Genomic DNA, 27,500 nt, shown 5'->3' on the forward strand with positions numbered 1-27,500 from the left:
AGCACATCCCTCTCTGTTGGAGCCCTGGGCAGCAGTCACTCCATCACGGCAGCATCCGTACCTGCCAAGCACAAGACATAATGCATACTGTACCACAGGGGTTCCCAACCTATGGGTCGGGACCCCCTTATGGGTCGCCAAAGATCCACAGGGGGTCGTGGAGCCCTCTTGATTTTAAGGGGCTTCGTTTTAAATATATATAGCCCATGTTGAATAAAAGACAAAGCATTTAACTAGTAAATGCATAGACGCAACAAATTGTAAGTGCTACATTAAACATTTGTTCTATATTTGACCAAAGACGAATTGAGGAATAAAATAACTAAAATAAGTTTTCGCATGAAACGGAGGGCGTCTTGTGACTCCGTCTCGTGTGGGCGCTCGCGTGGTTGGGTCACCAAAGCTTACAATAGTAAAAACATGGGTCCCTTAAGAAAAAGGTTGGGAACCACTGCTGTACCATACCAAACAACACGTGGGTCAAAGACGTCCAAAATGACATTGTCCTTCAGCGTAACGGATACCTTCTGCTGACTGCAACTGTACAAAACATGGCTCTTTTTATTTATTTATTTTTTCCAGTGAATTCATGAAAGCCTCGGCTGTCATCCATTCACTTGAAACTATTTAAAAATCTTGTTTTTTTTACAGTTACAGTCAGCAGAAGGTATCCGTTACACTGAAGGACAATTTAATTTCTGTACCACTGACCTAGCAATCACTGAGTACCTACAGGTAACCACTTGTACCAGCCAAGCACAAGGCAAGCAAAGTGACGCGAAAAAGTCGAGAGGTTTTTATCTGATGGAGTGAATTTCATTGGCAGTGGTCAGGTATAATTGAATAGGTTTACCACCGATGCATGATGCAGTGTCTGACAAAACTGTAAGTGCTTTTTTTTTCAAATGGAATTAGTCAAGAGGAATCATGAATCAATCAATCCACCCTGAAACGTCACAGTTGTCAGCCCATCCAATAGAGACAAGCACTGACACAAGGCCAGCTTTTCACGGCCAATCAAGAACTTAGTCATGGAATTCATGATCTTTGTGGTGGGTGGGTCACATATCTTGGCTCTTGGCTCTTGATTTCACGTAATAACGCTCAAGCAACACTTTCATGTGTTGACAAGACGAAGAATGTGAAAGTTGCTGAGAAAGCAACAGACCGGCTACTGGAGGAGTTAGTGTATTTGCTAAACAGACTGGTGGGGTGCCAAGGTGCGTTTATCAGACCAGTGAGCACTGAGATGTAATTTAGGAGGGCAAGCTGACGACTGGAACAAATGGGTCAGTTGTCCCGGGACCAAAGTGTGTGTGTGTGTGTTTGGGGGGGGGGGGGGGAGGTTGGATGGGGGTTGGGGCAGAATTGGGTCCTCAATACATTGTATGTATTGGGTGAGAGGGGCCCTTCAGATGACTTTGTCTTGGGCCTGGCCAAGGCTGTCAGCAGCAGCCCTTGGTTTACTTAAGAAAACAGGAGCAGGACATCAGCCAAGCACAAAGCTGGACTCTTAATGAATGTTAGGGAGAGATAGCTGGCCAACACAGCTGGACAATAACCAATGTTTGGTTTATCAATGATTGATGATATCTACAAAGTTATATCGTTGCCAAACCTGGCAAGCAAATGATTACGGTACTTCAAATGATTATTATTTTCCTTTAAATGGACAGTTTAAGGGATTATGTGGAGCAGCTGCCTTCATTTGGCCAAATCCACTGATGCAGAATGAAAAATGTGCCCACTCTTTCACCATTTTGTTTATTTGGCAAAAAAGTTTCATGAATACACAGACGGCAAATGTAAACTGTGTCCTGTGCCTGACTGTGTCCTTCACTGTACTGCACAGCAATGTAATGAAGTGTACCTACCTGCTTGTGGAGCAGGAGCGGTCCGCAGGGCATCCCTGGCCCCTAGCTCCTCTGGCAGGGGTGCGGCCATCTGGGCAGCAGCCGTATTGGGACTGGCTACAGGACTGTACTTCAGGGCATCCCTGGTCGCTGGGCCCCCTGGCGGAGGTGCGGCCATCTGGGCAGCATCCGTACTGGGACTGGCTGCAGGAGCGCTCCGCAGGGCATCCCTGGCCCCTAGCTCCTCTGGCAGGGGTGCGACCGTCCGGGCAACAGCCGTACTGGGACTGGCTGCAGGGCTGTTCCTCAGGACATCCCTGGCCGCTGGGGCCCCTGGCGGAGGTGCGACCATCTGGGCAGCAACCATACTGGGACTGGCTACAGTGGCGGGCCAGGGCTCCACCCTCCAGAGGGTCAATCACCGTGTTGGTGGGGTGCACTGATGGGGACACTGGCCTGCCAACTGTGGAAGAAATGAGTTTTGTTAAAATAAAAAAACTTGATGTATATTATATACCAAATGATAGCCTATACAGTATATTAGACATCACTTATTCACTACAATAACATAAGCTACCAATATTTAACTCTAACTTTCTTTTTTATGATAATTACTTTTCTGTCTTCTTGAGGGAGGGGGCATCAGAGAGAGAACGAGAGAGAGAGAGAGAGAGAGAGAGAGAGAGAGAGAGAGAGAGAGAGAGAGAGAGAGAGAGATAGGTAAAGGTACATGCAGTACAGTACAGCTTAGTGTGACACATGCCAAAATGAAAGTGGAACTAGAGCACTAGAATGAGCTGGAACTCTAGAATGTCCTTAATCAAGTTACAAGTTACAAATTAGAACTGACCAAGCAGACAGCCACCTCCACCCACATCACCACACAAGTTATACAGTACAGTACTAACACACACACACACGCACGCACGCACGCACGCACGCACGCACGCACGCACGCACGCACGCACGCACACACACGCATGGAGGCACACACGCGCACACACACACACACTACACAGAAGTGTAGTGCCAGGAACAGTCCCCCTCCTCTCTCTCTCTCTCTCTCTCTCTCTCTCTCTCTCTCTCTCTCTCTCTCTCTCTCTCTCTCTCTCTCTCTCTCTCTCTCAACCTCTCACACACTCCAATGCCTCGCAAATATTTTAATCAGTCAAACAATCCGCATTCTCCACAAAACATGCCAGTCAGGCCAGGCCCCCAGTAATTAGTGCCGGGGACAAGAGGAGGAGAAGGAGGAGAAGGAGGAGGAGGAGGAAGAGGAGGAAGAGGAGGAGAAGGAGGAGGAAGAGGAGGAGGAAGAGGAGGAGAAGGAGGAGGGGAAGGAGGAGGAGGAGGAGGAGGAGGAGGAGAAGGAGAAGGAAGAGGAGGAGGAGGAGGAGGAAAAGGAGGAGGAGGAGGAGGAGGAGGAGGGGAAGAAAGAGGAGGAGGAGGAGAAGGAGGAAGAGGAGGAGGAGGAGGAGAAGGAGGAGGAGGAGGAGAAGGAGGAGGATGTGGAGGAGAAGGAGGAGGAGGAGGAGGAGGAGGTGGTGCACTTCACTCACAGTCGTCATAAAGGGAGTAATCATAGTCATCTGGAGGAGGGAGCAGAACACAAAGGACATGCAACAGGCATCAGGCATTCACATGACAACATTGTGGACAGGCAGGCAAACATACCAAAAGACATACGGACATGCATCAGGCATTAACATAACAACATTGTGGACAGACAAACATACCTAAAGACATACGGACATGCATCAGGCATGACATTACAGTAACATGACACCGTTGTGGACAGGAAAACATACCAAAAGAAATACATACATGGGGGAAAGAGAGAGAGGGGCAGACTAACGATACTGTAATAATAACAGGCATATTGACACAGTGAGAGAGAGAGAGAGAGAGAGAGAGAGAGAGAGAGAGAGAGAGAGAGAGAGAGAGAGAGAGAGAGAGAGAGAGAGAGAGAGAGAGAGAGAAGACAGAAAGACAGAGCGAGAAAGAAACAGGAAGCAAGGAACAAAAAGAGAGAAAAATACCGACATAGAGCAAGAGAGAGAGAGAGAGAGAGAGAGAGAGAGAGAGAGAGAGAGAGAGAGAGAGAGAGAGAGAGAGAGAGAGAGACGAAGCGAGAGAAAGAGGACAGAGAGATAGAGAGAGACAGAGAGAGGGAGAGAGTGGTAACCTGTAGTGGGTGCGTGTTCAGGGACGTAGGGCTGGAATCCGTGTATTGTGTTATCATGCCCTCTGGGGTCTTGCGTGCTGGGCACCTCTGGCAGGGGACAGAAGATAGGCAGGATAGTACATGTAAATATAGATAACAACATTTAATGATAAACTTTACCCTCTTAGTGCAGATGGGGTCGCCGGCGGGCCTATTCCCTATTTGTTGAAAATACTCAATTATGTGTACATCATAAGAGAGAGAGAGAGAGAGAGAGAGACTTTATTAATCCCCAAGGGGAAATTGAGTGCATAACAGCATATAACAGCATTGCTATGACATTACCAAGAGCCTTAAAGTGATACTGTCTCATTTTTGGAAATAAGCTTATTTTACACATCCCCTTGAGTTAAATAATAGGGTTTTACCGTTCTCCAATATTATCCAGTTAGCCGCCAGCTGGTCTCATAGGAATCAATGTTAACTGCTAGCATGGAGGTAAAATTTGCACTGCCATACACAGAGAACATTTGAAAGTACAGGAGAAAGGTAAACCTCAATCATTTAGCTGAAGGAGGTGCAATATGAGCTTATTTCCAAAAATGGGACAGTATCACTTTACGTGACAGATTAGATGCGTGCGTTATCTTGGTCTCAAGAGAGATGAACAGACCAAGGATATGGATCACTGGAACCATGTTGTGTGATCTGAAGAGACCAAGATTAACACATTTACATTAGATGATGTCAAGCATGTATGGTGGTAAACAAGTGGGTTTTACAAAAAAAAGTGTATCCTCTCAATAGCCAAGCATGGTAGTGGGACTGACATGGTTTGGGGATGCATGGATGCTGTCAACATTGGCAATCTGAAATACACCTAAAAGAAACATGCATGTCAACATGCACTGTGACTACTGAAGCAGATCATGATATTCTCCAGATTGCATTCAAATGTCACACCAATCTATTTAAGCCAGGTGCACACTCAAAATGTAAAAGTTCAATGCAAAGAAAGGTTGAAATGTACACTGATGACCTTTTTAATCCCTTTTCATTTCGAGACGATTCGAGACGATTTGAGACAACACAGCCCCTTCTCTACCGGATTTTAATCTGGGGTGTACTCACTTTTGTGAGTACATGTTCAAACATGAATGGCTGCATTTTCTTTTTTTCTGAGTGAACAAGAAATGTAAGCGGTTAAATATGTTGTTAAAAGGTCACTAATTATTGTGTCAAAGTGACATTTCTGTAATGCTTTCCTATGAAAAGATATACTCACAAATCTGCAAAAACAGAGGGGTGTACTCACTTATGTGATATACTGTATCTCTATATAGGGCCTACTTAAAGAATCTCTGCTGCAATACTCTAATAGCCAGATGTCAGTGAAGTGCAATGAGTCACACGTGATGCTGCTCTGATCTCTCTGTTTTGGCAACAGCGAACACCAACATTAATGAAAGTAAAGCAACTTTAAATTGGCTTTAGTAGACGTTGCATAATAGATCTAGGGAGTCGGATTGAAGTGGAGTTGAAATGAATTGAAGGTGTCATTCAGGGTGTGAAAAAAGATTAGAGAGTAAGTGGTGTGTGCATGTGTGAGCAAAGGAGCAGAAGAATGAGAGAGAGAGAGACAGAGAGAGAGAGAGAGAGAGAGAGAGAGAGAGAGAGAGAGAGAGAGAGAGAGAGAGAGAGAGAGAGAGAGAGAGAGAGAGAGAAATGAAGTCAGACAGAGAATGATAGTAAGAGAGAAAGAGAGAGTCATGGAGAAAGAAGTCGAGCGAGAGAAAGAGAAAAAGACAGCCATAGACTGCATGTCTGACGCCTGAGGGTGAGGGTGTGTGTGTGTGTGTGTGTGTGTGTGTGGGGGGGGGGGGGGGTGGGGGTGCAAGCAGAGGAGGAGAGAGACAGAGTCATACCTGTCAACCATCCCTAATTTCCCGGGAAACTCCCTAATTTTGACTCATTTCCCGATGTCTTCCCGATTTGACATTTTTCCCGGAAATATCCCGTTTTTTTCACATTATCAAAAAACACTGTCAGTCCAGTAGCCTAATTATAGCCACGGCCCTGTCCGACAAGCCACACCCCCTTTTGAAGAGAAAGACAGAGGGTCTTAATCAAACTATCTGCCAGAAGATTGTATGCCAGATGCCACCAAGAATTATCCTGATTTACATCATCTGGCTGCGTTCGGCTACGTCACGCGGGGGCGTTCCCACATGGCAAGAGTCAGGTAAGCTAAGAATTGAAGTTCTTTGAAAATACGAGCTGTCTGTCACCCCCGCCTAGCGCTTGTGCGTCCACTCTTTTCCTCAGAAACCGTCAGTTCATGCAATGCATAAAACAGCCTCGGAACAGCGAATCATGCGATTAACCTAATCACAACCTGTAGCCTACCAGCACGAAGTTTTGCACGAACAGACAACTTATGCGACAAAACAACAAGAGGAAACTCATTGCGCTCATTTCATTGTTTTGTGTTCATTGCATTGCATTATTTTTCCACGTTGTAAAACTTGTGCTGAGGGATTTTAGACAGGACTGTCTTTGCACGTGCGCTGTTGTGAAAAGCAGAGTAGAAGCACCGTCCGATCCATCTCTGTCATCCCGTTGACTGTCAGAATTTGGCTTTTAGAAAATTTCCTGAATTTTGGCTGAAAATATGGGAATTTTCCCAGATTTTGGGAGATCAAAGTTGACAGGTATGGACAGAGTTCCCATCTGAAGCCTGAGCGAGAGACAGACAGAGACATAGGAAAAGGATATCTAGCAAACAGAAGAGAAGACATGAAACGAGGGGAAAAGGAAAAGAGAGAAAGAGGAAGAGGGAGAGGGGAAGAGATGAAAGGGGAAGGGGCAAACAAACTGAGAGGGAGAGAGAGAGAGCAACAAGAGAGCGAGAGACAGAGAGAGAAAGAGACAGAGAGAGCACAAGAGAGAGAGAGAGAGAGAGAGAGAGAAAGAGAGCACAAGAGAGAGAGAGAGAGAAAGAGAGAGAGAGAGAGAGAGAGAGAGAGAGCACAAGAGAGAGAGAGAGAGAGAGAGAGAGAGAGAGAGAGAGAGAGAGAGAGAGAAAGAGAGACGTAAAAGAGGGAAAATGAGCAGAGTGGTGTGCGGACTAGTGCGGACAACGGCTGGGGCGTCTCCTACCACCCTGGGGGCAGCAGCTGAGAGAGAGAGAGAGAGAGAGAGAGAGAGAGAGAGAGAGAGAGAGAGAGAGAGAGAGAGAGAGAGAGACAGACAGACAGACAGACAGAAAGACAGACCTACAGACAGACAGACAGACAGACTATAAGTGAGCGCATAGATAGACATGGTGGGGCATCTACTACCCTGGAGGCTGTAGAAGGGACAGAGAGAGAGAGAGAGAGAGAGAGAGAGAGAGAGAGAGAGAGAGAGAGAGAGAGAGAGAGAGCTAGAGCAAGAGAGAGGTTGCGAGCGGAGAGAGAAGGTGTGTTGGGGTGTGTCATACCCTGTGGGCTGTAGCACGGGAGAGAGAGAGAGAGACAGAGAGAGAGAAAGAGAAAGAGAGGGGTGGGGTGGGGTGGGGTGGGGTGGGGTGGGGTGGAAGATGAGGGGTGGAGGTTGGAGGGTGTGGTTGGGTTAGGGTGTCCTACCCTGGGGGATGTAGCACGGGAGAGAGAGAGAGAGAGAGAGAGAGAGAGAGAGAGAGAGAGAGAGAGAGAGAGAGAGAGAGAGAGAGAGAGAGAGACAGAGACAGAGACAGAGACAGAGAAAGAGCAAGAGAGGGTTGGGGTGAGGTGGGGGTGGAAGATGGGGGGTGGAGGTTGGAGGGTGTTTTTGAGGGTGGGATGAGGTGGGGGTGGAAGATGGGGGGTGGAGGTTGGAGGGTGTTTTTGGGGTGTGTCGTGTCCTACCCTGGGGGCTGTAGCAGGGCTGTGTGTTGCAGTCCTCCACAGTGGGGGGTTTGGGGTGGGCAGAGCAGTGCTCCACACCGTACAGGCTCCTGTGGCTGTCAGAGCAGATCACCTGCCTCTCACGCAGCCCCGAGCCACAACTCTTGGAGCACTGTAGGAGCACACACACGCACACAGGTGCGCGCGCGCACACACACACACACACACACACACACACACACACACACACACACACACACACACACACACACACACACACACACACACACACACACACACACACACACACACACACAGACGCGCACACACGCACACACACACCCACACGAAGACAGACAGAGACATACACACAGAGGCAGAGGAATGGGGAGACAGGGGGTGAGAAAACCAGTCTTGAATGGGTAATTAAATCTAAGTTTAGCTGCCTCTGTATTTACATGTATATAAATAAGCTTACTTAAATAAACTATTAGGTTAAGTTCGGACATTTTAGAGCAGGGGTGTCAAACTCAAATTGACTGAGGGCCAAAATCACAATCTGTAACAAAGTCGGGAGCCGAATTTTTTTTTTTCTTTTTTAAGGACTAAAATTGTGCGTACATGCACTTCATACTCATAGTTTCACACAAGCTCTTTCCCATCATACTGTATGTTATAGTTCAGATGTGTCTGCACATCCTGTGACACACCAAATGTCATTTTCAAGTCTTGATACGCTATACATTAATGATGCACTGTATGAGGGCCAAGTGTAATACAAATTTGAAATGATTTTGCGGGCCGAATAAAATGGCTCCGCGGGCCAGATTTGGCCCCCGGGTCTGAGTTTGACATCCCTGTTTTAGAGGGTTCAACGTGTACGTATGTATGCTGTTCAGTTTGTAGTCTGGAAGAGATTGGATACAGTGACACTGTGCTGCTCTGACAACTAGGAGACTTTTATAATTGTTTGTTTGTTCAGTACTGGTAATGTGTATATTCAATTTGTTTGCTAAAGGAAATTGCCATATAAAAAGCAAAAATATTGTTCATTGTACAGTATAAGGAACAAAACAAAGTATCAAGAGTATTTATGTGCTATCTATGTGATATATTTTCATTCGTTCATTGGGCAAAATAGTTTTTACTCTCATTCATTAAATACTGAACTTAGTAGTACAGGGCAAAAAAATGTTACCCCACCCTTGGTCGTGAACTTCTAAAACCCTGTTTCTCAAGCTTTTTTTAGGCAAGGCACCCTTTCAATTCATGAAACATTTCAAGGCACCCCAAGCCAACAAGCTGTAACATGACATTGCATCCGATACCACACGAGCTTAGAAAATTAACACATTTGGAGACGTCATACAACCTACGTTTGAAGTTGCAGCTTACTGGGGAGACCTAAATTTACTTTATAGTGCGTAAATGGCAGATGAAAGATTCCACTGACTAAGCGTTCATTTATTAATTTAGACAAATGTGTATTATATTACAAAATGTATTTATCAGCCATGTTTCCTCGGCACCCCTGTTGAGAAACACTGCCCTAATGTACCATGTAAGTAAGTTGGACTCACCAGGCCCCAGTCTCCGACGTGCCAGCTGACGTGGCGTGGGCAGGCTGCCATCTGGCAGGACTGGACGTGGGGGGGTTTCAGCAGGGCCCTGCAGGCGTGGTCACCGAGAGGGGCGCTGCCCGCACCTACACACACCACCTCACGCGTCTGCTCGCCCAGGCCGCACGTCACGGAGCACTACACACACACACACACACACACACACACACAGGTACAGGACAAGTGTCAACAGACAGAGACACAGACACATACGTACACATACTAATACAAACAAACACACAAACACATATGCACGGATACACACACACACACACACACACACACGCACGCACGCACGCACGCACGCACGCACGCACGCACGCACGCACGCACACACACACACACACACACACACACACACACACACACACACACACACACAGAGACACACACACACACACACACACACACACACACACAAAATGCTTGGTTTAACACCGAGTTGTGAAATCTACACTTGACAGTGTATAATCACAGTAGATTGTAACAGAATAATTTCCACATCAATATCTGCATATTAAACGACATCTATCTGCATAATAGAGACACAAACTACATACATTTACTACGTACTACATACAGTTCTCATAGGTTATACTGCAACACTGTATGTGGATCAGTGTTACAATCTCTCAATCTCTCATCCTAATTCGTCAATTTCTGACTACCTTTGACCAGATAGGACTGGATTTTTTTTATTTCTAAACTATGCCCTTGGAGTAAAAAATCTGACCTGACGTGCGTCTCAAAGGCGCCCCCTAGTGGCAGCATAACTTCACTGATGTTAGAGTTAGGGAAAGGTTGAGGCCACCTAGTCAACATGCAGTCAAAATTGCGGTAGTCAGAAATTGATAAGTTACGATGAGACTGTTTTGATCAGTATCCACCTAGTAATAAGAAAATCATGAGTAACCACAACATCACCAAGGTAGATCACAACACTCCTCAAAGAACCCTTAGTTGCCATGGTGGTGGAACCCCTAAAGGTTCTGTGATGACTCTATAAGTGCTTGGAAGAACTTCAAGGTTTTCAAAAATGTTCCTCAGGGAAACCTTCAGGTTTCTTCTATAGTGGCAGAAGAAACTGAAGAAACCCTTACAAGTTCTTTGAGGAACCCTTCAATTATCACTTTGGAATTATCTCTAAGGGTTGGGAAAGAAAGGAATCACCAGAGCATCTTCAGATGTGGAAATTAACTTGTTTTATTGGGCAAGAGCCAAGACTAACATTTCAACGTTCTCACGTCTTCTTCAGAGACTCTGAAGAAGACGTGAGAACGTCGAAATGTGAAGGCCTAAGTCTTGGCTCTTGCCCAATAAAACAAGTTAATTTCCACATCTGAAGATGCTCCGGTGATTCCTTTCTTTCCCTGCATTTACCCTGCAAGTCCTTTCCCGTGACGCACCAGATTGTGAAGTGCAGGAGCGCGGAGGATATCTCTCTTTACTATCTCTAAGGATTCTCTGGGGAACCTTGGGGTTCTCCCAAAATCTTTAAGGTTCTTCAGAGGGTTGAGGGTTCATCTGGGAAATGTTTGGTTCCCACACAAACTAGCTTTGAGTTCTTTGAGGAAGCTGTGAGTTCTTTTGAGGAAGCTTTACGTAAATATCTTTTGTGACTATCTACTAGACCAATGTTTGAGCTGCCCTAGCCCCAGGCCAGACTCTTGGCATGATGTGTATGTGTGTGTGTGTACTCTACTTTACATAAAAACCTAACTAACCCTTCTTTGCATCTGCACTTGTTGTTCTGTATATTTCCTGTGCACTTTGTATCTGCTGGTGATGTTGGCTATGATTATGTCCTCGTTTGTAAGTCGCTATGGTTTGGTTTGGTTGGCTTTGGCATTTAGTGTTGTTGGCCCCAAACTATGGAATTCTCTCCCACTGTCACTTCGTCAGTGTTCTACACCAGTGTTTCTCAACCTTTTTTTAGGCGAGGCACCCTTTCAATTCATGAAATATTTCAAGGCACCCCAAACCAACAAGCCGTAAAATGGCATCGCATCAGATACCATTCAAGCTTAGAAAAGTAACACATTTGGAGACGTCACACGACCTACGTTCGAAGTTGCAGCTGACTGGGGCAACCTATATTTACTTTATTTTATGATTCTGCGTAAATGGCAGATGAAAGATTCCACTGACTAACATTACCTTATCAATTTAGACGAATATGTATTATATTACATAATTTATTTATCAGCCACGTTTCCGCGGCACCCCTGAGGGTGGCCTGCGGCACCCCAGGGTGCCCCGGCACCCCTGTTGAGAAACACTGTTCTACACTGTCTACTTTTAAATCTAAGCTGAAGACACACCTTTTCACTTCTGCTTTTCAACTTCATTGACAGGCACTTCCACTTTATTTTAATTATCAGTTTATTTTTTATTTTACATATTATTATTTCCCCCCCTCATTTTATTTTATTTTCAAATACATTCTACTTCTTTTTCTTATTTTAAAACATTTATTTATTTATTGTACTTTTATTTCTATTTCATTTTTGCATTTTAATTACTCTCCTATTGTTAATTCACTGAAGCTTTGTTGTACTTTCCCTACTGGTATGTATTTGTTTTGTTTGTAAACTGTCCTTGGGTATTTTGAAAGGCGCTCAAAAATAAAATGTATTATTATTATTATTATAAAGCGTCTGCCAAATGCAATGTGATGTAATGTAATATATGGCCTTATTTTACAAGTCTTATTTTACAAGTCTTTTATTGAAAGTGTTCTCTCCTATGGTATGGTATGCTGGTATGGTCACTCTAAAGTGACGCACAAAAGTAAACTGGGTAAAATTGTTAAAACATGTGGGAAAATAATGGGGCGTCAGCAAAATGAGCTTCATAAACTTTATTTAGATAGATTAACAAAGAAAGCGGATAAAGTTTGTACTGACACTACCCACCCCCTCTCAGTTAAGTTCCAAACACTCCCTTCAGGACGCAGGTATAGATACCCCAATATTAGAACGAATAGAGCAAAGAACTCCTTCATCCCCATGGCAATTAACGAATTGAACAAGATGTGGGAGATACATTCATGACATTATGGACTTTCATATTGGGTTAATGGATGCATTTGACCAGTGGTCTGTATTTATTACGTATTTATTTACATAGTAACTATATGTTTAGCTATTTATTGAGTGTATTTGTTGTACTGTATGTGTTTTTTGTTGTTGTGGACCTATGTGTTTTTATGCCATTCATTCTGCTGTGCTGTAAATCAAATTGCCTTTTAAAGGACATTAAAGCTTTCAAGTCAAGTCAAGTCAAGTCATGTCATGGTGTATGGTGCATGCTCACATGTCCCCATGCGGAGGCCCTGTACTCGGCACACTGCTGCATGTTGCAGTTCTGCTGGCTGATGGGCCTCTGGGCGTAGGACTCGCACTGGGCGTCCTCCACCACCCGCGGCCCAGATGCCTCATGGGATACGCAGTCCACCGAGCGCACCTGAGAGCCGCCGCCGCATGTCACAGAACACTGGTTCCACTCGCCCAGCTTCCAGCTGAAAGGTGGGAGGGAGGGGGGATAGAGATAGAAGACGACGAGAGGGGGAGAGAGAGACAGATAGAGAAAGGAACAAGGGGAGAGACAGACAAGAGAGAGAAAGGAAGAGAGATAGAAGTAGAGGGATAGAGAGAGGGGAGTGGAGAGAGAGAGAGAGAGAACAGGGAGAGACAGACAAATGGATAGGCAGGCAGAGAGACAAACAGACAGAAAGACAGAAGGACGAGAAGACAGATAGATAGACAGGCAGACAGACAGACAAACAGAGAGACAGAATGAACCAATGGAAAGAAACAAGCCTGTAAAGTGACTGAAGTCGACTCCCAGTTCCATGGCACAAATACCAAATACAAAAGCCATTTTTGAATAAAAGACGATGCCAAACCTTTGTCTGTGATTGGTAGTAGATTTGTTTTCTCAATTTCCTTCTGGATCAATAAAGTAATTGTACTGTTTGTCCACACACTTTTGTCTGTCATCTTTGATATGGCAACACTGACAGGCTAAGAGGTCATCTTCTAACTCTATCAGAGGTTTGTGCTACATCACAGCTCATACCCTAGTAGACAATGATGATTAAACACACAAAAATATGAAGATATGACCAAAAGTGTGAAGGCAAACACACTTCAAAGTCTACATCTCAGACTCTTCTGTGACTTAAATCTGGTATCATTTGAAAGTGTCAAATATCATTTGGAGCATCCAATATTCAAAAATGAAAAATGTTATATCCCACAGAAATGTTCTGCATGGATAACTGGAAGCCATGTTTGTTTTTCCCAATGTCACTTCACAGGAATACAGTCGTGTTCGGTGCTGTAGGCGGGATGAGGAGCGCAGAGTTTCCCCATCCCACCAACAACATTGCACCCAGGTCAAAGACGTCCAAAAAGGAATTGTCATTCAGTGTAACAGATACCTTCTGCTGACTGTAACTGTAAAAAAAGAAGATTTTTAAATTGCTTCAAGTGAATGGATGACAGGCGAGGCTTTCATGAATTCACTGGAAAAATAAATAAATAAAAAGAGTCATGTTTTTTACAGTTACAGTCAGCAGAAGGTATTCGTTACACTGAATGACAATTCCTTTTTGGACGTCTTTGACCCACCCACATTTAAACAACCATTCATGCCGTACGCGTGACACGAATACGGATACATTTGGAATGTTTCACACGTTCTAAGTAACGATGATTTCTAACCATTGATTTGGTGCGTCCTTTGATAAAGAGTTGAGGAGCTGAAGAGTATGGATGAATCAGATGAAAACTTGAAATGTAACTGGAAAAGGTTTGCCACGCATCAAAGACGATGGAAGGTATGAACGTATTGAGAACGTGTGAACAACACTCTATACCTGTAACTGACCGAACATAGGGTTTGAATCGGGCTGGAATAATGTATGCTTGCTGTGCATCCTTACACATGCGTACAACTGTGCATGAAGGAAGTGGTCATACTTAACCCCTTGGCGCATATCCTTGGTTATAACCTTATGATCACCAAAATGGTAATGCCCAAGTCTTAATCGGATTCTTTAGGCTCTCTGCATTGTCATAGCAATGTTGTTATGATGTAGTTCATTGATTCTCAAAGTCCGTGGACCACTGGTGGTCCGTGACAGAGCTCAGGTGGTCCGCGAGGGGATTTTTATTTTTCCAAGACAAGCTAGCAGTAGGCTATAATTGTAACATTATTACAAAGCTAAATGTAGCTGAAGTCTGATTTTCACCACAACAAGACAGGCTTGTGTAATGTGAATAAAAAGTAAGTGATCTGCCTTGAAAATAGTAGAGTGTCAAATTAGCCATCAACTGTCAATTCCGTTGACAGGTGGTCCCTAAAGATTTTTGGGGGGTCAAAGTGGTCCTCGGTCTGAGAAACTTTGAGAAACACTGATGTAGTTGAGTGTTTTCAGCAAAGAGTGAATTGGCCTGTCGACAGGCCCATCTGCAGTAAGAGGCTACAGCAGAACTGCCAGAGCAATGCACCCACAACATACACAGGTATCTTCTAGGGGCCAGATTGACAATGATGTTCTCCTCAAAAACCATTGTTTCGACCCAAACCGTGAATTCAACGTCGCTCACCTGTGCACGATCCCCCCTAGCAGTTGTGACACTCACACTCGTCAGTTCAAATTGAGCGGTTGCACATTGAAATGGGCGTAAAATATGCATGGCGACGCATTCATATACAAAATGGGCACACGCATGTGTACTCTGCAGCAAGCACATTCCAGCCTTTAAAAAAACACTTAAAATGATACTGTCCCATTTTTGGACATACGCTCATATTACACACCTCCTTGAGTTAAATAATTGATTTTACCTTTCTCCTGTGCTTTCAACCGTTCTCTGAATACGTCAGTGAAAATTTTACCTCAAAGCTAGCAGTTAACATTGACTCCTATGAGACCAGTTAGCCGCCAGCTGATCTCATAGGACTCAATGTTAACTGCTAGCATAGCGTTAAAATTTGCACTGCCATACTCAGAGAACGGTTGAAAGTACAGGAGAAAGGTAAAACTCAATGATTTAACTCAAGGGGAGGTGTAATATGAGCTTATTCCCAAAAATGGGACAGTATCACTTTAAGTCACCAAAGATTGCCTCTAGACACGAACCCCATGACAACCCTAGAAGTCTGTCTAGACTCACAGAACATAGTGTTGCTGTCTTCCAAAAGTACACCGGACCTTTGGGCTGGAGAGTGTTGATTTGGAAAAAGGGGAACGAGAGAGGGGGGGATCAAAGACACTGATGGTTACAGACTATGTGCAGTGACGACTACAGACACTCTAAAAGGGGATTGGGGTCGAGGTGGGTGAATTCAAAGATGTTGATGTTTACGAACGGTGTGCAGTGACGGTTGCAGCTCTAAAAGTGGACAGTGAGGGTAGAGGCTAAACCCCACCAAGACAGACAGGTCACTTCAGGTTTCTCACCAACCCCATCAAGGGCTTAAAAAACATGGAGACAGACAGACGGAGAGAGAGAGTCAGAGACAGAGACAGAGACAGACAGACAGAGACAGAGACAGAGGAGAACAAGCTTCTTTTTTTCTCTCCTCAGGGACCCCAGACTGCGTGCACAACATGACGTGACACACATACAAATAGGCTCTGTGCTGTTCCCAGACACCAAACACTCTAAACATAGCAGACACAACCTGTGAATGCTAATCCAAGATTTACACACTCTAATGCCTCTTTTCCGCTGCCGGTTTTCTGGTAGGCCCACAGCTCAACAAAGCGTGACTCAGCCGTCACTTTTTGCTTTTCGAATCGTTCCTGGTATCGGCAAGTGCTTGATGAGTACGAGTACGAGTATAATGAGCAGTATCGGGTGCCGATACCGATACCAGTATCGGTATCGGTGCATCCCTACATGACACAAGGCAAAAAGTGGCGGCCGAGTCGCGCTGTATCGAGCTGTAGGCCTACCAGAAAATCGGCAGTGGAAAAGAGGTACTAGTGACACAAACAGGAGAGTCACCAGTGGACACAAGGCGAAACAGTGACGCTACAGTACGATGAACACTTGTGACTACCTATGTGCAGCCCATAGGAAAGCGGTGCTGCTCATCTGTGGTTGAACCTTGACTCTTGAGATATACAGTAATTGAGCTTTGTGGACATGGGCCTTCAATTGACTTAACTACATCACATTCTATGTCTATTTAGCGTATCTCTTTGTCCTAAGGTAGGCTACCCTTAGGGGAAGTAATCAAGGAATAATCTGAGAAGCTCCAAAATACCTCAAGAGACCAGATTCAGCCACAGATGAGCAACAACTGCTTTCCTTTGGGAAACTACAGGAACCAGACAACAGTCCAGCTCAGAGATCAAAGACAAAGCCAGGTCAGGGATGGGTCTGTGGGTCAAGGATTGAGCCAAGATCTCACAGCAGTAAATACAACACTGATGCTTTTACAACCACAGCATTGCCCCTTCTCAAAAAGAACACATAAATGCATAATTTACTATGGGGAAGGGGGCTAGGCTTTTACTCTAGACCCCTCTTGTAAGAGAGTATGCATTAGAAGCATAGTGTAATAATTTGAAAAAGATGTCCATTAGTTTTCAGAGAGTTAAGTTGAAAGCACATATTACAGTAATTTAAAGTTGAAAGTGCGTAGTATGTGCACATATACCACTTCCTCTGTGACATTAATGGGGAGAGAATGTGAATGGTGAGAATTTGAAGACAGCGTTTCTGTCCAATCTCAGTTTGGAGGAAAGCTCAGTTCTTTTTTCATTCCCTTTAGGGAAGGAACTGACTGATTGTTTTCATCAAATATCATAAGATCAAATCTATTCTGTCAAATATTGCAAAATTGATTTGATCCCTTTAGGAAAATGAATGACTGATGACTGATTATCAATCATTTTTTGAAGGAGGAAACCAACACACACTAGAGGTTTCCAGGTGCAGGTAGCGGGTACAGAATCACTTTTTGAGAGGAAGATACCGCACACTCTTGTCCATCTTGTTGAATTTTATTTGCAAATAAATTTCAGTAAGATGGACAAGAGTGTGCGGTATCTTCCTCTCAAAAAGTGATTATCAATAATATCATATGCTGGGATCTGATAAATATACAGCAGAAAAATATTTCTGGTAAGGTTAAAGTTAACTCAGTGCTCAGTGTTAAAGACATTACTATGATTTGGCTTTTCAAGAAAGTTCCACTGGAGTATCTCCCACTCAACAGCGGACTAAGGGAAACATTGGTCTTTGAGCTGGAGAACTGTCATTTTCCATTTGAACAAAACATCATATACTCTAGACACATACAGTAAGAGAACAAGCTCAAACACACGTCCCCGAGGAAACTTTATATACTGTACATATATATAGTACTTAACTTTAACTTTATAATGTCTTGAGAAGTAGCAACTGCTAAAGCAGTAGGCCTATAGTACACATGGCATTCAGTTTTTAGCGTCTATACATTATGTTTAGCTAGACCAATTGACATTGCAGGTTATTGCAATAAAGACATACCATTTACTCATTTCTGCCTCTAGTTCTCATAAGGACCTGCTGGTTTAGAAAATGGTTGGATCCCAAACATGGCAGCAATTTAATATCTACAGTAGAGACATGCAGCCCTTGTGTACAGTATGTAAATCTGTGTTTGAGATTGCACGCTGTTGTGGTTCACCCTGTGTGGAGATTACCTGTTACCTGAACACATAAATATAAACTCGCGGCCTCTCCTCAGGCCTCCACATTATTGGCTCGTACAGATACGCCACCCTTTCAAGACACGAACAGCACAGGGACATCAGTGACACTACTGCACCGACAGCACTAAGAAAACAAAAATGACAAGTCTACGACACCAGGCTCCCATTACGGTGTTCTTTTACTGAGGGGTGACATGCCCTTCGTCAGCCTGATGTCAAACTTAATTCTTGTTTTCATAGTTTATATTACTTAGTCTAGCACCCGCAATTTACTTTTTTCGTATAGTTCTACACTACTAACAATACTCTTTCTTCAGAAGATGGAACTACTCAAAGTCACATGACTGATACCTCAAACTCAGCGTTGTTTAAATGACTGTGGAAAGGTATATTTTTACATGGTAAATTTCCAAAATGACTGGTTAACAGTGTAATTGCTACCTGACACAGAAATGTAATTATTTTCAGCACCTTTGTCTTTTGTGCAGGCATGAATGCTTCAAAGATAAGCTTTTACGAGTTCTTACGAGTTTGTGAAAAGAAAACATACATGTGCACCCAGGAATTAGCAGTACCCTTGGGACAAAAGCTCACGTCAGCTATGCTGACATCAAAATACAGTATTATACTCTTACACAAAGCACTATGATTTGTGTGTTTAAATGGTTTGTGCCTCACCAAAAACACCATATTCTCCACATATTCTCCACATTTAACGGACAGGTAGCTAGAGAAGGCGAATATCCAAAATTAAAGCATTCTACTCTTCCACATTGAAGCAGCTCTACTCCTCTCCTTTGTGTACCGTATGCAATGCATTCTGTCAGGTTTATGTGGCAGCTGCATGCACACCTAAGACAAATGTTCTTCAGATGTAAATGAATAAATTAATACATGAATTTTGAATCTGTGAATGAAAAAAAGGGTCACATTCAGTGGTGTAGTGGGTATTTTTGAAGTGGGGGTACGCGATTTTCAACGTCATCAAATAATTAGACAACTGTCCTTAATCTACCATCATTGCTTCTCAGTTTTCATTGGTTTGGTCAATCATCTGCAATACTGCTATGTTCTCATTACTTTTTGTATACAAACATGGGCAGAAGATTTTTTTAATAAATCTCACTTCAGGAGAAGTGGGTGGACTGCGTAATCCCCGCGTACCGCGCCCACTACACCCCTGGTCACATTTACATCTTGAATGTCCTCTGGGATGGATGGTGGGAGTGGCGAGAGAGAGAGCCTTACCTGCGGACCTGTGGGCAGGCCTGAGTGTTGCAGGTGCGGTTGCTCGCGGGGCGAGGCAGGGCGGAGCACAGGTGGTCGGAGTAGACCTCGGTGTCGATGGCACAGAACACGTGGCGGGTCTGGTACCCTAGGATGCGGCAAGGAAGAAGGAGACACATTACTATTGTGCAGAGCGCAGAAACCAAATGATGAAAATCAAGGCAGGTGGTAGTGCTGTGTGTAGGGGGGTAAATCACGGCCTTCATGACAATACAATTCGGTATTGATTTCTTAAAGGGACACTGTGTGAGATTTTTAGTTGTTTATTTCCAGAATTCATGCTGACCATTCACTAATGTTACCTTTTTCATGAATTCTTACCACCACCATCAAATTCTAAGTATTCATTATGACTGGAAAAATTGCACTTTTCATACATGAAAAGGGGGATCTTCTCCATGGTCCGCCATTTTGAATTTCCAATAACAGCCATTTTTAGCTGCAAAAATGACTCCACTTGGACCATATTAGAAAATATTTGTTTATTACTTGGTAAACTTTCATGTAAATATCGAATTTGGCAATAGGCAACCCAGTTTCAATGAGCAGCATAGTTGCAGTACCTTTTTTGACCATTTCCTGCACAGTGTCCCTTTAAAGCAGCGATTCGATTATTTTCGATACTTAAGAATGCAGTTTTGGGTAGGGTGTGCACATCCAAAAACACTTGTTGCAGGTGACAGACAAAAAAGTCAGACAGTTGACAAAGGTAGGTCTGCACACTGCCGATCAGCTCCAAAAATAAACTTTATTATTTAAAAAGCAACGTTTCGATCACGCTGGATCATCATCAGGCATAAGATACTTAAGAATGCCCCACGATACGATACGATTCGATTAGATCACCGGCTGCAGGATCGATGCATCAATACATTTTGATTACTATTTACACCCCTTGCTGTGTGCATGTGTGCATGCCTGCGCGTGCATATACATGCGCCCATGTGTTGTACACATGAATGCATGTGCATGTATGTGCATGTGTCTATGTATGTGTTCTTTTTTTTTTACTTTAATCTTTTCATCAACGCCCATTAAACATAATAACACCTTGCCTTGTTTAATATGCCCTTTTAATGTTTTCTCTGGTGAGGTGGCGAGTGCTTTATGAGTCTGCCTCTCCTGCTCTGCTCCACATACCTGATCCACAGTCTCTGCTGCAGGGGGACCAGGAGCCGTGGCTCCAGTAGTAGCCCTCCCTGGAGCGGCCGCGGGGCAGGTAGTACTCGTACTCAATACCCTGGTTAGGCTCCTGGCTGATCAGCTGCAGACACAAACACAAGAATTACATTGAATTGAGAGAGGAGCCGAGTGTGCATAGGGGCGGGGGGAGAGAGAGAGAGAGAGAGAGAGAGAGAGAGAGAGAGAGAGAGAGAGAGGAGAGAGAGAGAGAGAGAGAGAGAGAGAGAGAGAGAGAGAGAGAGACAGAGACAGAGACAGAGACAGAGACAGAGAGAGAGACTAGAGTGGATAGAGTGGATTGGGCTTGGCTGGGCTCTTGGTCTATGAGCTAAAGGGAAACAATAAAACGTTGCTGAGAACTTAATGACAACTTAATGACAACTTAATGATCAGTAAGAGCTTTGCCAGGTACTACTAGTTCTGCCTGCAGAAGGATACAGAAGGTAAACAAAAAGGTGCTGACATAGCACTTTTACATGGCTGAAAACAAACATTCTTTCCCCATCAACCAGTTGCAGTGTATATCATTTATATTGATGTATTTGCTCACTTCAGAGTTATGCTATCGGACAGGCACCTTTCTTCTTGCACATATGATCCATGAATGGCTGATGACATCATCCAAAACTTACGGTGGTTCATCAAAGCGCCGTTCATTTTCCACACTTTGGTTTCATTTAGTGCCATCAGGTGGCTAGGGAAAACAGCTAAAGTTGCTGAAAAGTTTGAAAGAGACTTTCAAAACTGAATGCCCAACGCAATGACATTGACAGCTGATAGACGTCCAACATTCAAAACGCAATGAGGATAGAAATTCCTTTATTATTCTACAACTTTCATGTTGACCTCTCATTATTGAGTGTTGTGGTATTGTTGTGAAGGATAATGGTCGAATCATTCAGGCTATGTTAAAACATTATCTTTGGCGCTAATTTGTCCAATCCTTGAAATTAAGATGACCTTCCTTTTTAAAGCACTATTTTTAGATCAAAAACACTTTTTTATTTGGGCTAAAACGATAATTCCACCATTATAAAGTGGAAAAATCTGAAAAGGCCGTCTTCGCCAATAGCAGAAAATTCTGCAAATGATTCAAAACATGATATTTATATTTGTCAAGCTCAGTGTGCACATAGCCTAAGAGGCAGCTGAAGCTCACGATTGATGTGGACTAGACCTAGCCAAGCGAGCTAAACCCATAATTCAATTTGCGGCCTCTAGGGGCGTCTAGATTTCTAGGCTAGACCAGACCGCTTATGTCGATTCACAGAAGGGTTGAGTTCAAGTCCATTGATTTTCAAATACAGTCGAGTCCGTGTCAAGACTAAGCTGAGTCCATTGATTTTCAAATAGTCCGAGTCAAGAGCGAGACAGCAGAAAATGATCTTGAGTCCAGACTGGAGTACAAGTCTGAATTCAATTTCAAGCACTACACCACCAACTCAGAGCTCGACAACAGGTGGCCTGCCCAAAGAGGCTACTGGATAGACGGCCTAAGAGGCTACAGTGGCTCATTCCTCGACCACAAGACGTTCCGTGGCGGGTCAGATCATTTTAACTAAGGTTACCTGTCTGGCTTCATGTGGACATGAACTAATACTGTGTCTCAGGTGGTGCACTTGAACACTTCGGGCACTGTTTTAGTGCATTATTAATACTCCATACGCACTAAAACGTGAACACTGAAGTGCACAAGTGCATCATTTGAGATTTAGTATAAGAGTCTAGTGAAACTCATACAGTACCTCAACAACAAGGGGCTCTGTGGTGGGTCCGCGGCCGATGATGGTCTCGGGCACCAGGTGTCCCTCGGCACCCCTCTGGTAGTAGAGCATGGTGCCCGCGATGGGGGTGGCACGGGAGAAGTCGATCACCCAGTGCCCGTTGAGGTAGTACTCTCCACGAAGGTTCCTGATGGCTGAGGGAGAGCAGCAGGGTCACGATTCAGGAAAAACACATTGAAATGAGCCCAGAGGGTCAAAATTAAATTGAGTTCATCATCCCAGTTTAGGTAACTGATCACCTCAGTTTTAACGTAATCATTTAAACACATATATGCCACTCTTTCTATGCTTGGATGCTGAGAGCATGCATCGTGACATACCTGTACGTATGACGTAGGAAGTTCAGAGTTAATAAAATGCAGACTTAAAAAACATTAAACTACACATATTGACTTCCTTTAAATCACATACAGTGTTAATTTAGTACAGACCCGGCTGCAGAACCAAGTTGTTGGACGGGCATTTGATGGAGTGTATGGGGGTCCTCCCCCAGAAAATTTTGAATTTCTTAAATGCAATTTCCTGCCTTTTAACCAAAGGAGGTTAAGCACTGGTGGCATTTTATCATATACTTTATATTTACTGTATTCTGAAAAAAAAAATTGCATATTAATGACCATATCAGAATGTTTAGGTGAATAGGCCCAGGGGGGGCACAGCAGCTTGTCTGGGGGGGCAATGCCCCCCAATGGCGCCGGCCCTGATCTAGTATATGTTCTATTCACTATATGTTTAGCGTCAACCTTGCCAGACTTACCCAGGTAATTGCGGGTAGCCACGGACTCGGCAATGCGAATGGTGGTGGCGCCAGCAGGGATCGTGAACATCCTGTTGTAGCCTGGGAGAAACACACACAAAGACGCTTTTAGCAGTTCACTCACCCATCCAGGATAGGATTGTTGAACTGCATACTTTTGGCTGCACCAAAAGTGCTCAACCCCAAAGTTTCACGAGCTCACCACAAACCATTTTATTCAGGTTTTTATTGTGCCACATCATTTCCAGGACTCTGTAAAGTTTGCACGGCTATAAGGTCCATATTTTGAATGCTTTGAGGCAGAGGTGACCAAAGTAAAAGTACAAGAAAAAAAAAACTGCCAGCACACTGAGTGACTGGTCAACAGTTAGCGATGCACCTGATTCTGGGCTGTTTGGATCAAACTTGAGGGTTTTCGTGTTAGGTTTTTAGGGTTTTTTTCAGTAACAATGATATCTAATCACCTCATTGGGTACAATGGAATAGCTGGTGTAACTGCTGTGTAACATTATGTGCTAGTGTCGTACTTACACCATAAATATACTTGTAATTTTACTTTGGCCACCTCTGCTTTGAGGTGATTCTTCTTTTGGGGGAAATTGATTGACTGGTGACCTCATCTCATGAAAGGATGTGGAAAAAAAACAAATGTTTTACACTGTATGTACAGGGCACTATGTACGGAGGTAAAATAACTGCTTGGCAGAGGTCTTGTGTTCTCAAGGTGCTTTGAATATGAATATGTATATGAGTTTCATTGCAAAACGACGTATCCACCATTTTTGACTTTCACATTTTATTATTGGAAATGACTGTTCAGAGGGCCTTTCATTTTTGTGTGAATTCTTGCCATTCAAATATTTCCAAAACATACTTTTTAAACCTATATAAAATTGTAAAGCTTTATATAACATTTTGGGAACATTTTCCCCAAATGTTCCAAAATGGATATACTGTATGTCATTTTGCAATAAAGCTCTTCATATGTACAGTAGCCTCTTACTGCAGATGGGGGGGGGGGGGCTTTTCACTATTTGCTGAAAACACTCAACTACATCATAACAACATTGCTATGACAATGCCGAGAGCCTGAAGTAACAGATTAAGACATACGTAGACATCGCAATTTTGGTGACAGTAAGGTTATAGCATAGGTGGGTAGCCTGATAAACCAGACTAAATGTGGATGTCTAATTTAGTCTGGCCTCGATGCATAATACATCCGAAGATTGTTGATGAGAACAACCTTCCCTCAAAACCCTGCCCGCTTTGATTCAAAACACATCTTTGCGTTGTAATTGGTTTGCCAGATTCATGGCATTCTGACTTCATTGAATCATTATGCGAGGCCAGACCCACCCGTAGACAAAACATTTTGCCGTCCAGCGGGTGGCGCTGGTTCACCAGGCTAATAGGTGGGCCGTGCTAAGGGGTTAATGTGTTTTCTCAGTCTCAGTGAGCTCACCTGTGGGCACCTCCCTCTGTGAGAATGTGTTCCTGACCAGGTAGCAAGACTGGCCATTGCCGCCACACTGCAGACACGGGTCCTCCTTCTGATTGGACTCAAGCTTGTTGTCGCAGCCCAGACGCTATGACACAGGTGGAGAAAAAGACAGGCAGGCAGGCAGGCAGACAGACAGACAGACACACACACAGTAAGTCAGATGAGCAGAGAGAGAGAGAGACAGAGAGAGAGAGAGAAAGAAAGAGAGAAACTACTAGGCTAGAGAGTGGAGAGAGGGAGAAACAAAAGGGGAGTAACAGCCCAGTAAAAATTCCACAAATTACAGTTCTTGGCTTTAAGGGGAAAACTATTATCTCGCCCCTATCCCATGCTGCAATTGTTTTGTTATGTGACGCCCAGTACGGTAGCATTTACATTCACCTTCAAGGCAGTAAATCTACAGGGGTGGCAAACAACCTCTTTCTCTACAGCAGTGATTCTCAAAGTGTGGTCCGGGGACCACTGTTTGTCCGAGACAGAACTCAGGTGGTCCGCAAAGGGATTTCTACATGACAAGCTAGCAGAAGACTATATTTGTCACATTATTACAAAGCCAAACATGTCTGAAGTCATATTGTCACCACAATAAGACAGGCTTGTAAATGTGACTAAAAAGTAAATAATCGCATTAAAATTAGCTGTGTCGAAATACCACCCGTCAACTGTCAATTCAGTTGACAGGTGGTCCCTGAACATTTTGGGGGGGGGGCAAAGTGGCCCTCGGTCTGAAAAAGTTTGAGAATCACTGCTCTACAGTAACACACACTCACAGAACTCATAAAAACGCCTCGTAAATTGCTGCTTTAGGTTCTGCAAGTCAAAACTGTGTTCAGGTCGACTTCAAAAAAGGTAGCAATAGTGGTTGAAAGTGGCAGGCATTTCTTTTTTACCCCCTTTTGTTTGCTTGACATTATGAAGCCAGCAATTATGTTTTGTAATTTAGTATTCAAATTCTGCACACTGCAATTGTGGTAGGTCTGTGGTATGTTATGTTTTTTGCCCTATCACCTTTAAATACATGTGCTGCTGGCACCACATGAGGTGGTATTGTTGGACTTGAATGCAGAGCTGTTTTCCCCAGTTATGCCATTGTGAATTGGTAAGCACTAACAAAAGCATTGTGTCTGAAATATCGACTCTTAGAACAATTGGCCCTGTCTCAAAGACTTTTGTGTTTGGCCATTTCTGCTTGGAGTTTAGCCTACCTTTACTTTTCTTACAAGACAGATAGCAGTGTAGTTGATGCCGTTACGGAACTCTGAATCACGTTTGCAATTTTTTTTGCACACTGTAATGGTAGCAAAGATTTTCAATATGGTAGCCAAGATAAGTCATAACACAAGTCACCAATGCAACAAACTGGTATTAAGTTCGGTCTCCTAAAAGGCTGTGACTTTCCATTGAACTTCTCTCATTCTCCTAGTCTCACAGTCTCCTAAAGAAGGGGCATGGCTGCCATAGAAGTGTGGCTATATACTCTCAATGTTAGAACCGTACGTCACATGGATTCCATCAAAAACTCCTTAGCAAGGAACCTTATCCATCATCTCTGGTTGTAGAATTTCACCCTTTTGACCTTTCACCTATGACCTCACCTTGCACACGCCCTCTACACAGATGTCCTTCCTGCCGGGGTGGCACTGAGTACCGTCCACCACAGCGGACCGCTGGCGAACAAAGAAGTTCTCTCCTTTCGGAATGCAGTTCAGCTCACAAGGGTTCTCAGCTGCGTGAAAAACAGGAAAATGATAAGACAACTTTGTCTAAATCGTGCTGTATAATCAGATGGATAATTAAAGCCCTCGATTTGGGATTGAGTATCATAACAAACATCATAACAAACAATACATTCCTTCTCAATGGTTTACAAGCAATTGATTCCACTGGGAACGACTGAATGCAACCATTGCTAATCAACATTCTCCAAACCAAATCAAACTCAATGTATCTAAATAACAATGTATTTATTTCCTAGCTTCTTCGTGCAGATGGGCCCACTGAGCCCATTAACTGTGTGATGAAAAGCCTCAACTACATCCTACCGACATTGCTATTACATTACTGTGAGCCATAAGTAAGATATTGAGACGTGGTCGTTACAATTTTAGTGACAGTAATGTGTGTGTGTGTGTGTGTGTGTGTGTGTGTGTGTGTGTGTGTGTGTGTGTGTGTGTGTGTGTGTGTGTGTGTGTGTGTGTGTGTGTGTGTGTGTGTGTGTGTGGGTGTGTGTGTGTCTGTGTCTGTGTCTGTGTCTGTGGGGTGGGTTGCGAGGGACTATGCATTGAGGGGATGAAGGGATATTGGGCTGACTGGGTGGGGTGGGGGGCACATGTGTACAAAGGGAGGAATGGGTGGAGAGGGAAAAAAAAACAAAGTCATGATGTGGAAAAAAGAAATGGTTGATGTTATTTTTCAGTTTGTGAAGCATGTGATACCATGACTAAGTAAAAAATAAAATTGTATTAAAAAAATACAATGTACACTCATTGTTTATAACAGTGGTTCTTTAGCCTAGCGCAGCCAGACCCGTACAGCAAAAAGCTGTACCAGGGTCTAGGAGGGCTGGGCGGCAGTGTGGGCGGGATAAACGGTTGCTTCAGCACTCAACGTCACGCAATAGGATGGTGGAACAACCAATCCCCACACATTTCTGTATAACGTCACAGCTGTCTTTCACAACGTACACGCGACACGCGCCTTTGTAGGTGAAGCGGCAACTTCGAGCCGTCGTAGCAGTGAATGCGTGTGATGACCACAGCCACAAA

The 27,500-nt window shown here is 43.9% G+C and overlaps 1 protein-coding gene across 2 annotated transcripts in view; it reads right to left on the bottom strand.

Annotated features, from left to right (window-relative positions):
- paplna (papilin a, proteoglycan-like sulfated glycoprotein) overlaps nucleotides 1-27,500 on the bottom strand; it is a 63,781-nt gene that overhangs the window by 17,232 nt on the left and 19,049 nt on the right. The window contains exons 6-18 of one of the 2 annotated variants that reach the window (XM_063183697.1): nucleotides 26,331-26,461; nucleotides 24,697-24,820; nucleotides 23,232-23,312; nucleotides 22,436-22,608; nucleotides 20,649-20,772; nucleotides 19,470-19,596; nucleotides 12,818-13,022; nucleotides 9,464-9,640; nucleotides 7,905-8,055; nucleotides 4,039-4,125; nucleotides 3,413-3,442; nucleotides 1,875-2,316; nucleotides 1-61 (exon numbers count right to left, since the gene is read on the bottom strand). The exon at nucleotides 1-61 is cut by the window's left edge and continues 36 nt beyond it. In XM_063183697.1, coding sequence (XP_063039767.1) covers nucleotides 1-61; nucleotides 1,875-2,316; nucleotides 3,413-3,442; nucleotides 4,039-4,125; nucleotides 7,905-8,055; nucleotides 9,464-9,640; nucleotides 12,818-13,022; nucleotides 19,470-19,596; nucleotides 20,649-20,772; nucleotides 22,436-22,608; nucleotides 23,232-23,312; nucleotides 24,697-24,820; nucleotides 26,331-26,461 — 1,913 coding nt within the window. The remainder of the gene's footprint in view (nucleotides 62-1,874; nucleotides 2,317-3,412; nucleotides 3,443-4,038; nucleotides 4,126-7,904; nucleotides 8,056-9,463; nucleotides 9,641-12,817; nucleotides 13,023-19,469; nucleotides 19,597-20,648; nucleotides 20,773-22,435; nucleotides 22,609-23,231; nucleotides 23,313-24,696; nucleotides 24,821-26,330; nucleotides 26,462-27,500) is intronic. The other variant, XM_063183698.1, reaches the window with a different exon arrangement.

This window comes from Engraulis encrasicolus, chromosome 19 (genome assembly GCF_034702125.1).
Source record: "Engraulis encrasicolus isolate BLACKSEA-1 chromosome 19, IST_EnEncr_1.0, whole genome shotgun sequence".
NCBI classification, from domain to species: Eukaryota; Metazoa; Chordata; class Actinopteri; order Clupeiformes; family Engraulidae; genus Engraulis; species Engraulis encrasicolus.